Source organism: Cervus elaphus, chromosome 5 (assembly GCF_910594005.1).
Source record: "Cervus elaphus chromosome 5, mCerEla1.1, whole genome shotgun sequence".
Classification (NCBI taxonomy): Eukaryota; Metazoa; Chordata; class Mammalia; order Artiodactyla; family Cervidae; genus Cervus; species Cervus elaphus.
In genome coordinates, this window is record NC_057819.1 from 56,831,564 (window position 1) to 56,850,488 (window position 18,925).

General features: G+C 37.6%; 1 protein-coding gene across 5 annotated transcripts in view; it reads right to left on the reverse strand.

Annotated features, from left to right (window-relative positions):
• Positions 1 to 18,925, reverse strand: part of ANAPC10 (anaphase promoting complex subunit 10) — a 211,975-nt gene that overhangs the window by 175,550 nt on the left and 17,500 nt on the right. For 4 of the 5 annotated variants that reach the window (XM_043902528.1, XM_043902530.1, XM_043902526.1 and 1 more), the window contains exons 3-4: positions 12,192 to 12,282; positions 2,002 to 2,122 (exon numbers count right to left, since the gene is read on the reverse strand). In XM_043902528.1, the coding sequence (XP_043758463.1) occupies positions 2,002 to 2,122; positions 12,192 to 12,282 (212 nt within the window). Of the gene's footprint in view, positions 1 to 660; positions 1,807 to 2,001; positions 2,123 to 12,191; positions 12,283 to 18,925 lie in introns of those variants that run through there. The other variant, XM_043902527.1, reaches the window with a different exon arrangement.

Genomic DNA, 18,925 nt, shown 5'->3' on the forward strand with positions numbered 1-18,925 from the left:
TACACTCTTGAAAAAACTAGTGCAACTAGGACTCCTTGAGGTATTCAACTTAATCTCTACATTTAGGAGAACAGCAATTAAAGGACAACAGTGACATCTAGTGGACATTATAAATATATACCATACGTATCTTGGACCAAACCCTTCTTTCTAACGTTTCCCTGTCTGACAACCTTTATGACAAATCTTTAGTTCTAAATCAAAACAAGCTGACTCTGCTCCCAAATGCTTCTCAATATGAGTGACCCAATCATGTGATAAATATAAAATGTTTAATAATTGAAATATAAGAAGTAAATATCTCAAGGCTTTAAGCATTAACTAAATGTATCAAATACATGACTAATTGACTAATAAGTCTAGCAAATGGTCCAATATGACTATGATAATAAAATTTTTAATGATTCTGAATGAAAAAAGTAAAAGTTGAAAAAAATGTAAATGAAGAAAATTCAGAGCTGATCTCTTTATGAATTTATTCAAGCACAGGAAATACAAATTAACCAGCATGGTCTGTCAGGAGAAAATAAGAGATGTTTTTAAACTAGAATAAGACTCTCTCTTTTATGGCAATCTTTCAAAACCAAATTAGTCCTTGAGGAAATTTACAAAAATACTCTTTAAAAATAAAGGAAGATAACTCTGGAAGAAGACCAAGTATTCGTCTCAAAAAGCAATGAATTTATTTCAAAGAAGATCAAACAACAATTATACCTGTGGACAATATACTTACTTCTTATTTGTTAATGTATAAGCAAATTTCACAACAGGGAAACATTGCACTTAATGAGAAAACAATGAAAGTACATACGATTTTTATTAAGTATTCTACTACTAACTCAGGGAAGAAATATAAACATAGATAGATCTAAATTATAAACACCAAGTCAGAGTCCAGGCCACAATTTAACTCAAAGTCTTTCAAAAATTATAGGTCCTAGATTTCTCAGAACCACCTAATTTAAAAGATTTTAATGACTATTTGAGCTCAAAGATTTTCTGAAAAGAAAAAACGCAAATAAGGGTCACGATTTTCCCCCATTTCAAAATCATTGAAAATATCTCTGGAATGTAAATATTTGGGGATTAATAAAATTCAGGTCACAAAAGCATGGTCCTATTTGCTTCAGAAAGTTGTCAGAAGATAAATAAATTGTAGTTTATTCAAACAATGGATTACAACTCAGGAATCCAAAAAATGAAGTACCAATACATGCGACAACATGGATGAATCTCAAAAAAATTAGGCTGAGTGGAAGAATCTTTATATAAATGTATACTCTGTATGATTCCCTTTATATGACATTCTAGAACAGGCAAAACTGATCTGTGGTATGAATGAATGAATGAACGAACAAAATCACAACAGTTACCACTGAGGGTAAGACAGATATGGGGACTGACTAGAAAGAAATATGAGGTAATTTTCTGGGTAATGTAAAGTCCTGTATCTTAACAGGAGTTGAGGCTATACAGATGTATTATACATTTGTCAAAACTCACCAAATAATATAATTAAGAGCTGTACAAAACTTACATAAATTTTACCTTAAAAAATGAACCTTTAGAAATATTAACAACTCTAGTTATCATATGCCATGCTAAAGTATTTGGGGTGAAATGTAGAAATATCTATAACCTATTTTGAAATGCACATAAAAATGAGATAATGAACAGATTATAATAAAGCAAATACAGCAAAACACTAACAACTGTATAGTCTAGAATATGAGTATGAGTATGTTGGGGTTCACTGTTTAGTTCTTTCAGCTTTTCTGTATATCTGAAATTTTCCATAATAAAATACTGGAGAAAAAATACAGATAACAATCAGAATTCAGAAGAAAATTAAAAATATAAAAAATATAAAGTGTTTTCTAAAATATTAACACGTTCCCTTTTATAAATTAACGTTTTAATCTGTTTAATGTCGAAAGTGACCATCTTTTAAAACAGCAAATGTTACTGGACAAAATATTTTTAAAAATTTTAAAGACATACCCGAATTTCTTGAAGGTTGTGAAAATTATTTCCTACTCTGACTGAGATCTTGCTTGGAGTGTAGCTTTCATCAGATTTGTAATCCGCATAAATACATAATGTCTTCACTGTTGTTTTTCTTCTAAAAGCAATAAAGTAAAAACAACATGCTTTTATCATGTGGAAAGATTATATCCCAAACATCTTATCTTCTGACTTTAAAAGTCATATTTTGCTAAAATTAGTATTTAGATCAATGATTTCCATGTTCTTTAACAATAATAAAAATGAAGAACATGTGAAAAAACATATACACGTTACTTTTACATACATCTCTCACCTAGAACAAGGTCAAGAGCAAGATGCTAAAGAAGGACCAGTTAAGCAAAGTAGGTACCTTAGAGTGCAAATAAGCACTGAGAGTTTCAGTTCTCCTCACTTGTGTTTTAGACAAAGAAAATTATGCTAACAAGCTTGGTTTTCTTTTCTAGTCAGTAATTACTTAATTTCCTACGTTAATACTTGAAAATAACTAGCTAAGGGAGAAACTAAGTCTAGCAAAGACTAGTTTAAAAACTAGAAAGTATAATCTTATTACTTAGTGCAAGAAATAAAACTCTACTTTTTTAAAATATACATCTTAGAAAAATAAGCAAAGACTATGTAATAAAAATTAATCTCAGAAAACTGCTAGTGGCCAAAAAAAAAAAAATTTAAAATATGTTCAATCTCTAATAATCAAAGAAACAGGAAATTAAAACATAGACATTGGCTTTTTAATCATATTGGGAAATATGAAAATAACTGATAATACCCAAATATGACTAGGAAAACATACATTCATGGCCATTTAGTAGATGTAAAGTCTTTGACTCACAAAGAACTTCTAAGAATGCATTAAAAGACAACAATAACAAAACTACTATAAAATAGATAAAGAGAAATGTTTATTGTCCTGCAGTTAAGTCACTGAAAAATTATAAATAACCTAAATGTCCATCTCAATAGAGAATTAGCTAAACAAATTATAATACACCAATTCAATGAAATATTACACAACTATTTAAAATATACATAGATAGTTAAAGAAGGGGAAAAAGCAGATTATAAAACAGACTGGAAAAAAGGATGTCATTTTGGGAAAAACAAAAAATTTTTAAAATCATATAAACCTACATACATACAGAAAAAGGCCTATATAGAACCATACAAAAATAGTAAAAGTATTTTGATGGTGTAGAGCTTATTTCTTTTTTATGATTTCTATTTTCTGATTAATGTTTTAAAATAAGCATGTATTATTTTGGTCATTGGGGGAAAAAACAGACAATTTAAACATCAACCAAAATAACCATTAAGAAGTCTATTTCATCGTGATTTAAAAGTTAAGATCTGGTATAAACTGGCACTCACTTAACAACAATGAGCTACTTGAACAGAAGCAGTCTGTGTCAAAAGTCGGTCTATAAAAACAGCAGGGGATCTGTAGCTTAGTGAGGGGACCAAACTTCTATAGCCTAAGCTTTTCATCAGAAAGGAATGGGGAAAGTTAAGGGCTGTTCCTCAAGTAATAAAGACAGATCAAGATGTAAAACACTAAATACTCAGGAATTGCTGACAGGATAAATGCCATTACCAGATTTTCAAAAGAGGCCAGCGGAGCGGTATCAAACAGACATCATTCTCTGTCTGCTGGGCCAGGAAGGAGACAGGAGGGGAAACACAGGAAGAAGGGGAAATTTTGAAGGGCGTACAAAAGATCTTTTCCCTGATACACCAGCCATAAACAGGCAGTGAAAGGTCTTTCTTGTCGTGGAAAGATCAAAGATCATGAAGATGACTCGTAAGGATTCCTTTTTCTTTCTTAACAAAAGCAGATCTAAAGGACCAAACTTTCTGCTCAGAATAATTTCATCTCTGTTATTAAATTCAGGATAATTTAGTCACTGAACCTAAAGATAATCAGAGTTAGGTTAGAAAGGCAAAGGATAATAACAACACTAATGATTATAAACACAACAGCAACAGCAGAAACATCGAGTGAATAAGTGAATATACTGTGTGTCTGGCCCAGAATCAATGTTTTATATATATATTATCTCATTGACTCCTCAACCCGGTGATATAGGAACTATTATCACCTCAATTTTACTGATTAAAGGGAGAGAAAAAAAAAAAAGTAACACTCAGGTTAGTAACTGGCTTAAGGTCACAAAGCTAGTAAGTGGGCAGAGTCGGAGTTCACACGTGTCTCCCTGCCTCACAGGATCTTAACTACCATCACCTTTCTATTAATTGTATTTTAGCTAATTCAGCAGTGCTGTTGACACCATTTAACAGTAGCGTGGAGATGTTTATAATTCTTTAAATTTGATCCACATCATGGGTTCTTACCCTCGGGACTATGCTTTAATGGCTCAGTCATGTCCCACTCTTTGCAACCCCATGGACTGTAGCCTGCCAGGCTCCTCTGTCCATGGGGTTTCCCAGGCAAGAATACTGGAGTGGGTTGTCATTTCCTTTTCCAGGGGATCTTCCCCACCCAGGGATGGAACCTGGGTCTCCTGCACTGCAGGCAGATTCTTTACCAACTGAGCTACCAGTAAGCCAGGTCTATGTAGCCCCAGAAATCACAGGTATAACATACTATATGTGTAGTTCCATTAGATTTGCGAAGCAAACTGTGCCTCACCAAAAATTTAAAACTATTACTCCATAAAGCCTTTTAAAGTTATTTACAAATTTTATCTCATGGTAAATTTAAAAAATAATACTGCATAGAAAATCATGCTGTTTGTCCAATGGCAACGCATGTGGGAAGGGTAAATACACAGATTATGAGACAGTGGCAGCTACTCAAATTGCTCAAATCATCATAATAATCACCATAACTGAATGCTTACTATATGCTAGGCATCTTAGGATAAAGTACTGTAACAAGGGAGAAGAAAGAGCGTAATACTTTCATTCTGATGACATAAGTAATCTTCCCAGCCTTTCTCTATCCCCTCACCCACTACTCTCCCCTTTCTCTGAGAAAGAGCTTGGCAGGAAGCAAACATGCGCTTAGATCCTTCACATCACACATTTAATAGGGGCTGGCTCCACCTGTCTAGCACTTTCATGACTGGATGGGTAAGTCTGTTTAATTTCAGGGTTCAATATTATTGAACCCTAAATATAGTTTGCCAGGCCTAAAATATTTACTGTCTACCCCATTACAAAGAGTTTGCTGACTTCCACCCTAGAGTAAAAGGTAGTATAGGTTCCCGGTAAAGAGGTTTAAAGTCAAGCCTAAAAAAGATCAAGTTGATTCTTTTTTTTAAATAAAGAAACTCGGGTGTTTTTTTTTTTTTTTTTTTTGCTGAGCTGGGTCTTTATTGCTGCTTGGGGTTTTCTCTAATTGCAGTGGCTTCTCTTTTGCAGAGTACAGGCTCTAGCGTGCACAGGCTTCAGGAGCTGGGGCACGTGGGCTGAGCAGCTGTGGGGCCCAGGCTCTAGAGATGAGGTTCAGTAATCGTGGTGCACAGCAGGTAGTACCTTTTCGGACCCGGCATCAAACCCATGTCTCCTGCATTGGCAGGTGGGTTTTTTACCACTGAGCCACCAGGGAAACCCCATCAACTTTATTCCTGAGTAACTTAGCTGACTGCCAGAGCAAAGTCTAATTCCCTTTAAAAAGAAAAATCTAACACTCAACTTGGTAAAGTTTACTATATCCAGCACCTAATCAAAAATTACTATGAAGAATCAGAAAAACATGACCCATAATGACGAAAAAGCAGTCAATTAAGGCAGCTAAAGAAAAGACAGAAATGATGGAATTAAAAAATAGCAACTTAAAAAGAGAAAACATAAATATGTACCTATAGGTATATAACAAACCACCTCAAAACTTAATGACTTAAAAAAATAATTTTTTGGTTTGTTTACTAGTCTGGAATTTGGACGGGCCCAGAAGGGAAGGCTCCACACAGCATCGGGTGTGACTACCTGACTTGACAGCTGAAGGATGTGCTTCTAGATGGCTCACCAATACAGCCAGCAAGCTGTGCTGCTTGTCAGCTGGGAGCTTAGCTGAGGCTTGGGTTTTGATTAATTTTTTTATGGGTTTCTCTATTTCATATAGGTTTTCTCAAGCATGGTAAACGAGTACCAAGGGAAAGAATCCATTAAAGAGACAGAGAACAAGGAAGAAACAGACTTTTATGACCAGGTCTTAGAAATAACAGTATTATAACATCCATATTCTATTAGACAAGAAATCCACAAAGGCCTGACTAGTTTCAAGAGAGGAGACATAGATGCCATCTCTTGATTAGGAAGCAGCAAAGCTAAAGAAGAGCATATGCAACTGGAAATAATAATGTGAAGTGTCAGTCGCTCGGTCGTGTCCAGTTCTTTGCGAGCCCATGGACTGTAGCCCGCCAGGTTCCTCTGTCCATGGGATTCTCCAGGCAAGAATATTGGAGTGGGTTGCCATTTCCTTCTCCAGAATAATGTGAACATACTGGAAAATATTGTCTCCCTTTCCTGGAAATCACGGGGTGGGACTGCAAGTTCCAACCTTCTGATCATATGGCTGACTCTCTCCAAAACTAGCTCCCACTCTTGAGCAGAACCCAAAAGTCCCATTCCCTTAAGTGTTTTCAAGAACCTGAGAGCAAGAAGTCAAATATCATCCCAATGCTCTTATCATTCAGGAAATTCCAAGGGTTTAGGGAGCTGTAGGTAAGAAGTATGAATGAAGACCAAGTATATATGAGACATCTGAATAACCAAGTATGTATTTTCAAATCACACTATTGCGATAATGGAATATTGGTAACAACTTTGGGCCAATAAATTAGATGAATTTTGAAAACAACTTATCAAAACTGATTCAATAAAACAGATCAACAAGAACCTACTATTTAGCACAATAAAAAACCTCTACTCAATATTCTGTAATAACCCATATAGGAAAAGAATCTGATAAACAATGAATATATACATATATATATAATTTAATCACCTAGCTGTACACAACATTGTAAATCAACTATACCCATATATAAAATAAAAATTACACTAAAAAGTAATTTTAAAACCTGCTGACAACTGAGGCATAAAAACTGTATTTTTCTGGAGGGAGAAATGTATCAATGAAATGGGAGAGAAACTGGTAATCAAAATCTGTGCTATGGCAAAAAAGAAAGCTGATTCAGGCATAGAAAATAAATTAAATAATAAATAGTATGTTTAGAAAAAACAACTTCACATGAAGTTCACTGGGAACAGATCGCTTCGGTGGTTAATTTTATCAAATATCTAAGCAAGTGCTGTGCTGTACTTAGTTGTTCAGTCATATCCGACTCTGTGCAACCCCATGGACTGAGCCCACGAAGCACCTCTGTCCACGGGGATTCTCCAAGCAAGAATATGGGGAGTGGGTTGCCATGCCCTCCTCCAGGGATCTTCCCATCCCAGGAATCAAACCCAGGTCTCCTGCACTGCAGGCAGATTCTTTACCATCTGAGCCACCAAGGAAGCCGATCTAATTAAGAAATAATAGCAATTCTACATGAATCCTAGTGAACCTGCCTGTCAATGCTGAAGACATAAGAGATGCAGGTTTGATCCCTGGGTCAGAGGAGATCCCTGGAGAAGGGCATGGCAACCCACTCCAGCATTCTTGCCTGAAAATTCCATGGACAGAGGAGCCTGGTGGGCTACAGTCCATGGGGTCGCACAGAGTTAGACATGACTGAAGAAACTTAGCGTGCACGTAGACTAAAAAGCAACAGAAAAGAACAATGAAACTAAAAGCTGTTTATTTGAAAAGATAAACAAAATTGATAAATCCTTAGCCAAACTCATCAAGAAAAAAAGCGGAAGGGACCAAATCAATAAAATCAGAAATGAAAAAGGAAAAGTTATAACCAACAGCACAAAATACAAAGAATTGAAAGAGACCACTATGAGCAACTAATAAAAGGGACAACCTAGAAGAAATGGACAAATTCTTAGAAAGATACAACCTCCCAAGACTGAACCAAGAAGAAATAGAAAATATGAGCAGATGAATTCCCGGTACTGAAACTGAATCAGTAATTTAAAAACTCCCAACAAGTAGAAGTCTAGGACCAGATGGCTGCAGAGGTGAGCCAGGAACTATGAACTTCATTTGGAGAAGAGTTAACACATCTTTCTTAAACTATTCCAAAAAACTGCAGAGGGAGAAATACTTCTAAACTCATTCTATGAAGACACCATCACTCTGATACCAAAACTGGACAAAGATACCACAAAAAAAGGAAAATAACAGGCCAATAGCACTGATGAACATAGGTGCAAAAATTTTCAATAAAATATTAGCAATCCGAAACCAACAATACAGTAAAAGGATCATACATCACAATCAAGTGGGATTTATCCCAAAGATGCAAGGATATTTCAACATCCTTAAATTAATCAAAGAAATACACATTAACATAATGAAGACTAAAACAATATCATCATCTTAAGAGACGTAGGAAAAGTTTTTGATAAAATTCAACATCCAGTTATGATAAAAAAAAAAAAAACTCTTCAGAAAGTGGGCATAGAGGGAACATACCTTAACAGAATAAAGGGCATATAAAACAAACCCACAGCTAACATCATAGTCAATGGCAAAAAACTGAAAGCATTTCCTCTAAGATCAGGAGCAAGACAAGGATGCCCACTCTCACCACTTTTATTCAACATAGTTTTGGAAGTCCTAGCCACAGCAGTAAGAGAAGAAAAAGAAATAAAAAGAATTCAGATTGGAAAAGAAATAAAACTGTTACTGTCTGCAAATTACATGATGCTATACCTAGAAAATCCCAAAGACACTACTGAAAAACCACTACAGCTCATCAGCGAATTCAGTAAAGTTGCTGGATACTAAGTTAATAGACAGAAATCTGTTGCATTTCTATATACTGCAATGAAATATCAGAAGAGAAATTAAGGAAATAATCTCATTTACCATCACATCAAACAAGAATAAATTACCTAAGAATAAACCTACCTAAGGAGGCAAAAGACCTGTACTCCAAAAGCTGATCATCATAAGATGGTGATGAAAAAAATTAAAGACAACACACACAGATGGAAAGATATACTGTGTTCCTGGATTGGAAGAATCATTATTGTTAAAATTACCATAACACCCAAGGCAATCTACAGATTCAATGCTATCCCTATCAAATTACCAATGGCATTTTTCAAAGAATTAGAACAAAATATTTTTAAAACTTGTATGGAAACACAAAGATGCCAAATAGTCAAAACAATCTTGAGAAAAAACGGAGCTGGAGGAATGACGCTCCTTGACTTTAGACTGCTACAAAGCTACAGTCATCAAAACAGTACAGTACCAGCACAGAAACAGACACATAGATCAACAAAACAGGACAGAAAGCCCAGAAACAAATCAGCGTGTGACTGTGTGCTGTGCTAAGTCACGTCAGTCATGTCCAACTCTGCAACCCTATGGACTGTAGCCCGCCAGGCTCCTCTGGCACGGGATTCTCCAGACAAGAATACTGGAGTGGGCTGCCATGCCCTCCTCCAGGGGATCTTTCTGACCCAGGGATCAAACCTGCATCTCTTGCATCTTCTGCATTGGCAGATGGGTTTTTTACCACTAGCACTACCTAGGAAGCTCTAAATCCATGCCCTTACGGTCAATTAATCTGCAGCAAAGGAGGCAAGAATATACAATGGAGAAAAGATGGCCTCTTCAATACAAGGTGTTGGGAAAACTGGACACCTATATGTTAAAGGATGAGATTAGAACATTCTCTAACACAACACACAAAAATAAATTCAAAATGGATTAAAGACCTAAATGTAAGACCAGATACTGTAAAACTCCTGGAGGAAAACATAGAACACTCTATGACATATGTTGCCACAATGTATTTTTGGATCTGTCTCCTAAAAGAAATTAAAAAAATAAATAAATAAACAAAAGGAACCTAATAAAAGCTTTTGCATAGAAAAGGAAACTATATACAAAATGAAAAGACAACCTACAGATGGAGAAAATATCTGCAAATGATGCTACCAACAAGTGATTAATTTCCAAAATACACAAACAATTCATAAGGCTTAATAAAAAAAAATTCAATCAAAAACTGAGCAGAGTACCTAAACAGATATTTCTCCAAAGAAGACATACAGATGGCCAATAGGCACATGAAAAGATTCTCAATAGCACTAATTATTAGAGAAATCAAATCTACAGTGAGGTATCACCTCATACCAGTTGGAATGGCTATCATTAAAAAGTCTACAAATAATAAACGCTGGAGAGGGTGTGGAGAAAAAGGAACCCTCCTACATGGCTGGTGGGAATGTAAATTGGTGCAGCCACTATGAAGAATAATACAAGGAAGGAAGTGAAAGTTGCTCAGTCGTGTCTGACTCTTTGCAACCCCATCGGCTATACAGTCCATAGAATTCTCCACTCCAGAAGGGATGTTCCCAACCCAGGGATTGAACCCAGGTCTCCCGCATTGCAGATGGATTCTTTACCAGCTGAGCCACCAGACAAGTCCAAGAATACTGGAGTGGGTAGTCTATCCCTTCTCCAGGGGATCTTCCCGACCTAGGAATCGAACTGGGGTCCCCTGCATTGCAGGCAGACTCTCTACCAACTGAGCTATCAGGGAAGACCTAGAGAACAGTATAAAGGTTCCTTAAAAAAGCTAAAACTTCAGTTACCATATGATCCAGGAACCCCAATCATGGGCATATATCTGGAGACAACTATAATTCAAAAATATTGAGGCACCCCAATGTTCACTGCAGCACAATTTATAATAGTCAAAAGATGGAAGAAACTTAAATGTCCAAAGACAAATGGATAAAGAAGACGTGGTATATACGCACAATGGGATATTACTCAGTCATAAAGAAGCACGAAATAATGCCATTTGCAGCAACACGGATGAACCTAGAGCTTGTTATATTAAGTGAAGTAAGTCAGACAAAGACAAATATCAAATATCACTCACAAGTAGAATCTAACAAAATGATATAAATGAACTCACTTACAAAACAAATCCATGTATTAACAGAAAACAAATGTATGGCTGCCAGAGAAAACAGCAGGGCGGTGGGGGAGGGGAGGGTAGACAGAGAAATTAGGAGTCTGGGATTAACATACATACACTATTGTGTATAAAATAAACAAACAAGGACCTTTACAATTACTAATTAGAACAGCTAAATTCAGTGATCATGCACTGCCTACAGCTGCTTTCATGCTATAATGGCATTAATGAGTAGTTGCAACAGAGACCAGACAGCACAAAAGGCCTAAAATATTTACTATTGGGTTTTTTCATAAGAAATGCGTTGATCTGTATTCTAGGACAATAAAAACAAACTAAAAATACTATGCTACAGAATGTTAAAATAGATGGTGCATATGGAGCAAGATAAGCAAGTTAACTGGTTTCTATCCATCAATAAATTCAAAGCAACTGACAAACATATGACTGTGTTTCATTTACACCAAAATTAAGCATTTAAAAACTGAAAGTGTCCTTAGAGGTAATAAGTTAGAATAAAGTTTTCTTCCAAATGGAAGTACAAGTATGAGAAGCTACATGAGTGGTTTATACCTAACAAACTTACCATCATCACTTCTGGTATACTTCAAGCAATTCATTTAAGGCATTGCATTGAGTCATAAGCAAAGCATATTTTTCTGATATAAATCATATTGCAAAGTATATCTGACAAATTACCTACATAAAAGGAACTGTGTAAATACCATGAAGAATACATAAAGAAAACAACAAGGTCCTACTATATATAGCACAGAGACCTATTAATATATTCAATATCATATGATAAAATCATAATGGAAAAGAATATTCTAAAAAAAGAATGTATATATATAAGTGAATCACTTTGCTGTATGGCAGAAATTAACACAATGTTGCAAATCAACTATACTTCAACAAAAAGTATTGATTAAATGGGAAAAAGAAGAATTCATAAAGGATAAGACAGAGTAAACTTAAAACACAATATAATTGAGTAGAAAAGTAATCTCTGAGGCTTATAAAGAGCAGAGTTAAGTGTACTTCACAATAATTCCTATATTTCTTTAAATTTTATGTCAATAAAATCAACTTCTTTGTCCACTTATAACCTATACAAATTGAAAAATTAAAAAAATGTATTACCTGAATTGTATGTTCACTAAATGAGGCTGGGAGCCATCTGATTGCCAGTAAGTTTCTAGATTGTCATCTCGTAACTGATCCACTCCAAATCCTAAAATCACAAGTGACAATGAATTCTCATGAAAAAGGAAGAGCCATATATTCAAAACATAAAACTACTATATATATTTGTCCAGCAAGTTTGATAAAGAGGATGGTGAGTACTGTGAGATTTAAATTAACCAAAGTTCTCCCATCCCCTTAACCAGCCCTCAATTCTTAGAAGCATAAAAAATTAATAAACAGAAATCTCAATTAGACAGAGTTGGGAGACCAGACGGGGAGTTCTGATACCCTGTGACCATGACAGAACCAAAACGAAGAAGACAGACTCCTCTCCTTTCCTGGCAAGGACTCAGTCAGTGAAAAGCCATGGGCTTTTTGTTTATTAAAGCTCTCCCACTTCTTTTTCCTCCCTACAGAAGGGTGCTACTTCCCTTCATTGTGGGAACTGCACATGGTTTACTGTGGTTGCAGACCCTGAATTGCAATCCTCTGCTGGTCCTAAGTAAACCCATCTTTGCTGGAAAAATACGTGGCAGAATATTTATGTCAGAACAAATATTCTGAGAAGTGGCCCAAAGGTTCAGGACTGGTGAGCACACAGGTGCAATACCCACAGTGAACCCACTCACTGTTTTCTCAATGACCCTGGAGTATGAAAGTAAGTCTTTCTCTTGGATTCTGAGTACATGCCCTCTTTGCATTTGAAGCTCTCCAGGCTTTATTCGGGATCTGTCTTAAGGTTTCATCTCTTTAGTTAAGGCTTTGTTTTGTATACAAGTATCCATTTGGCAGGTCACTCTAATTTTGAGATCAGAATGTTTCAACCAAAGCTGGCTGAAAATACCTTTGACCCATTCATTTGGGAACAGGGGCTGTTTCCCTGAAACTGTTCCAGTTTTCTTCATCCTACTCCTTTGGAAGGGGCTCTCCTCTGGAAACTGGCTAAAAAAAAAACGTCTTTGGCCTGCCTCCTCCAAACCAAGTTGTCTCCTTCAAACTGGCTGGAATTAGCCTGCAAGTTGTTTGAATTGAGCTGTCTGTGCTGTAAGCTGTTTGGAAATTGTTCTTTTACTCCAGAGAAAATCTTCAGAGAAATGAGATCCTAGTTATCTAAACATTTTGAGTGTGCCCGCCCCCTAGGACGACTCCAGATGATTTTATGTTTAAAAGCCGAAGTCCTTCCTCAGGCACATTTCTAACTAAATGGACTAACCTGACCAAAGGCAATTTAGAATATCAACGGCCATTACAGACGAACTTTTGAAATTCCTAATTTCTTTAGAGCTGAATTGGACTACAATAGCTCAAAAATTTCCAGAACTGAGTGTAATGCTTATTTTGATTGGTATTTTGAGGCTCCGCAACATTATCAAATTTTAAGATGAACCGAGGCAAACAAATGATTAAAGAAAGATAAAATGGCTCCTGAAGCCTCAGGCTCTTCTTCCTTGGCTGGTCGGAGGTGCTACCTCAGGCACCATCTTGTCACCCTCCCGCAGCTTCTGTGGCCAGACTCCACCTCTGGTCCATCTTCCTCTTTCTCTTCTGTGCTGATGACACCTTCTCTGTTCCTTTAATTCCCCCACGCTAATTCTCTTGCCAACCTTCCCCTTGTCTTTTAAACTCTGCCAACTCCCTTTTCTTTAGAATTTGACAGAATGTTCCTCTTTAAGCCTCCTAAGGATCTAGAGGCTAAACCCTTAATTTCTTTTTTGGGGGGGAAAGAAGTATGTCTTCTCTTTATTTTGTTAAAATTTATTTTAATTGGAGGCTAATTACTTTACAATATTGTGGTGGTTTTTGCCATACATTGACATGAATCAGCCATGGGTGTACATGTGTCCCCCATCCTGAACTCCCCCTCCCACCTCCCTCCCCATCCCATCCCTCAGCGTCAACCCAGTGCTCGGCCCTGAGCACCCTGCCTCATGCATCAAACCTGGACTGGCGATCTATTTCACATACGGTAATATACATTAAACCCTTAATTTCTTACATTCCCCGGACCAAAACTGAACTGCAAGCGATATTAAAAAATGATCCCAAAGTAATTGAAGATTCTTACATATTCGCTAAGGAATTTAATACAGTCATTAAAACTTACCAGCCTGGTTTCTCTGAGTCCTATCAACTAGCTCATAGATAACTGGTGAAGGCCAGGGCCAGCACTGAATCAAAACCACTAATTGGGAAAATCCTGAAAGGTCTCTAGAATTCCAAATGGGAGACCATCCTGCCAATTTATTATGGGACCAGCCTCAAGCAACTGACAGACAGCTTCACTGAGCAATCCCTGGGGCTTTTCCAAAGCCCGTTGACTGGAACAAAACTCAGACTTGCATACAAAAATCTGATGAACCTGCTTATGATTATTATAACCAACTTCTAATTGTTTCTGAAGAAAATCCCGGCCTTCCATCTGAATGCTGATCCCACTCAGGCCACCTCTACTTGTTTATTAATGGGCTGATTCTTTCCCCCTTAGAATGGGGAACTGTGTTCACTCCAGATACAGTTAATCTGGTGAGCTAGTTCTCTTACATTTTACATGAGTCATCTCAAAGGAAGACTGCCTGAATTCTTAATTTTCAATTCCAGCAAATGAAGGCTCCTAAACAGAACCAAAATCCTCCTAGTTTCTGCTACTATTACAAAGAGTTACGACACTGGAAAAAAAGACTATTCCAAATTTAAGCGCTTTAGGTGCTTTCCGCCCTCTAATCAGCCTTTCCAGTGTCCTCCGAATTTTCAGTGATAGAGGTCTGAGGAGCTACAGGGACTCTTCTCAATCCTCTCAGTTAGTCCGGAGAAACATTTCTCCAGAATGGGAAGGAATCTCTTCCAGTCCTGACCGTGGAGCCACTCTCTATACCCCACTACTGTAAAACAGCCCCTGTCTCTGAGAAATAATAAAACAGTGCAAGTAGTGGGGATCTCTGGTCACCCTCAGGAGGTTCCTATCTCTGAACTTCTCCCTTCTGTCTAGGCCCTTTGAAGAGTTAAGACTTCTTTTCCCTCAGTTCCTCCACCACTATTCATTCATTAGGGGCCGAGACTTCTTAGAGAGTTATCGTGCCAGAATTTCTTTCTTCCAAAAGGGAAAAATCATTAGAAACTGAAAGCAGTCATCGAAATAACAAACTAGATGAATTAAATGACCCTTTGACATCTTTTGTTTGCTCCATCTCTGATGGTACTAGAGCAGATTTCAGAAACACCGATCATTTTGTCCCTATTAAATCAACTACTACCCTGACCAGTTCCAAATAGGAAAAGGAGTACGTCAAGGCTGTATGTTGTCACCCTGCTTATTTAACTTCTATGCAGAGTACATCATGAGAAATGCTGCGCTGGAGGAAGCACAAGGTGCAATCAAGATTGCCAGGAGAAATATCAATAACCTCAGACATGCAGATGACACCACCCCAAGGCAGAAAGTAAAGAGGAACTAAACAGCCTCTTGATGAAAGTGAAAGAGGAGAGAAAAAGTTGGCTTAAAGCTCAACATTCAGAAAACTAAGATCATGGCATCCGGTCCCATCACTTCATGGCAAATAGATGGGGAAACAGTGGCTGACTTTATTTTTCTGGGCTCCAAAATCACTGCAGATGGTGACTGCAGCCATGAAATTAGACGCTTACTCCTTAGAAGGAAAGTTATGACCTACCTAGACAGCATATTAAAAAGCAGAGACATTACTTTGCCAACAAAGGTCAAGGCTATAGTTTTTCCAGTGGTCATGTATGGATGTGAGAGTTGGACCATAAGGAAAGCTGAGCACAGAGGAATTGATGCTTTTGAACTGTGGTGTTGGAGAAGACTCTTGAGAGTCCCTTGGACTGCAAGGAGATCCAACCAGTCCATCCTAAAGGAGATCAGTCCTGGGTGTTCATGGGAAGGACTGATTTTGAAGCTGAAGCTCCAATACTTTGGTCACCTGATTCGAAAAGCTGACTCACTGGAAAGGACCCTGATGCTGGGAAAGATTGAGGGCAGAAGAAGGGGAAGACAGAGGATGAGATGGATGGCATCACCGACTCGATGGACATGGGTTTGGGTAGACTCCAGGAGTTGGTAGACAGGGAGGCCTGGCGTGCTGCAGTTTCATGGGATCGCAAAGAGTCGGACACGACTGAGCTGAACTGAACTGAACCCTCCTTACAGGCAAAATCTTCAAGTGATACTGACAAAATTCGTAGCACATCTCCCATCAAGATTCAAACAACTCCTCAAAACCTCTTCCTAGAATTAATCAATACCTTATAAGTAAAAACCTTCTTCAAGGCATAAAGCCAATAATACAAGATTACAAGGTTCAAGACCTCATTATCCCTGTACTACTCCCATTTTACTGGTAGAGGTTTGTCCAGGACCTACTAGCAATAAACAACACTGTTATTTATCCCTGGACACCTTGCTGTTTCTAATCTTCGTATGTTACTAACATCCATTCCTCAGGAATAAATTCTTTAACTGTAACTGATTTATTCAGTGCATTCTTTAGTACTCCAGTTGATGAAGTGAGCCAATACCTTTTTGCCTTCAGTTGGGAAGAAATACAAGTCAACTAGATAATAAAGCCTCAAGGTTTTACTGAAGGTTCGTCTTTTTTTCTCACAAATCCCAAAGGCTGGTCTGGATGACATAAAATTCCCTGAGGGTTCTGTCTGCTTTGTTACAACATGTGACATGTCTGCTTCTTTGCTCTCCTTCTCAAGATTTCTCACAGGAAAACAGCCACCACTTAAAGCTCTCAGCCTTAAACCCTGTGGCAGAGGGATACTCCCCACTTGCCTTAGAGCCATTACAGCCACTGCCCTTTTGGTTAATGTCACCAAAAAAATCATTGTGGAAGCCCCTTTCATACCTGATGCAGTAGAAGCTCTCCTGAATTCTCATATTCAACATTTCTCAATCAGCTGCCTCACTCCTAAAAAGTCCCTTGTACACTGTTCCTCACACAACTCTCTTACACTGTAAAAGCCTGAACCCAGCACTCTGCGCTCCTCAGTCACCTATGAAGCCCTTCACAACAGCTTAATGCTGACAGACCACATCCTGACTCCTTATGATGACCTACAGGAGATTCCTCTGGGTAACTCTGACTTCTCATGGTTCACTGATGGTTATTTAAAAGGTGACAATGGCAAATACTGTGCTGGGTAAGCAATTACAATTCCTCTTGATGCTGTTGAGGCAGCATCTTTACTATGGCTACTTCAGCCCAAAAAGCTGAATTATATACTCTTACATGATCCTGTACTTTAACCAAGGACAAAGCTGCCGTTATTTAGTGACAGCAGATACACTTTCAGAGTAGCTCATGATTATGAAATGTTGTGAAACCAACATGATTTACTTAATTACAGCAGAAATAAAATTTTAAATGGCCCCTATGTTCAGAAATTATTGAATGCAATACTTTACCTCTGCTTCAGCTATTAAGATTTGGGGGAATTCTAAACATGAGTCTCTGGAAACTAAGGGAAATCACCTTGCTGATATTTCTGCAGGAATGCTGCCATTAAAGGGACCAACAGCAGTCAAACCTCTGTCATGGTCTACAAGGATATTTCTCCAAATGGTAATTCAGAAAAACTATCTAGAAAAGCCCAACAGTTGGCCTCAGAAAAGAAAAAAAAAAAAAAATTGGAAATTCAGTAACTGTTTGATAAAAAGAGAAAGCTCTGCTTTGAATCAAATAATAATCCAGTTTTACTAGAGACTTAAATTCCCACTCCCCACCACTGTACATGAAGTAAACCACTGATCTGACACAATGATAGTCTTCATGACTCAATACTGGCGAGAAAACATTAACAAGGCTACAAAGAGTGCCTACCTCACTGGTTCCACTTGTCTGAGGTACAATCCAGGGAAGCTTGTTTGAACTGCTCCTATACATATTAAACTGCTTAATGGACCATTTGAGGTCTAGCAAATGGATTACATACAACTTTTCCTGTCTCACTGATATAAATGTTTTAGTCATGGTCTGTATGTTTTTTCACAAGACTGAAGCCTTGCATATAGGCTACTCCTTTTCTGTGGCTTAAGCCCTTTAGCAAATGATTATTCCTACCTAAGAGGTTCTTCTTGAATTTTACAGTGATTGAAGAACCCAATATACTGGCCAGGTATTTCAACAAGTCTACATGGTTTGCCCAGTTTTACAGCACTTTTATTATGCTTACCACCCTCAATCATCTAGTTTAGTTGAATGCACAAAAGGCATTAAGACTCAACTGGCAAAATTTGTATAGCCCCTCCAAATACTGTGGCCAAAAGCACTGTGATTGGTCCTTCTAAATCTCAGACCCACTCATAAACTCTCACCCTTTGACACAGTCACGAGATGCCCAGTGCACTTGGCTCCTGCATCTTCTGACCCACAACCAAGATAAAGAGAGGTACTCCAGTATTGCAAAGGCCTAATTGCCCCTATTAAAATTAACTATGCTTTGGTACAGCAATCTTTCCCCAGTGTGCTCCTGGGAGATGAAGACCTTAAGCATCATACCTTACAACCTAAAGATTTCATCTATTGCAAAACACACCTCCCGAAGAACTCTCTTCAACATTGCTGGAAAGGACACTGTCAGGTACTGCTAACCAATCTTTGTGCCAACAAACTCTAGAAACAGACTCTTGGATTCACGTGACTCACCTTGTACCACGTGGTGGCAAT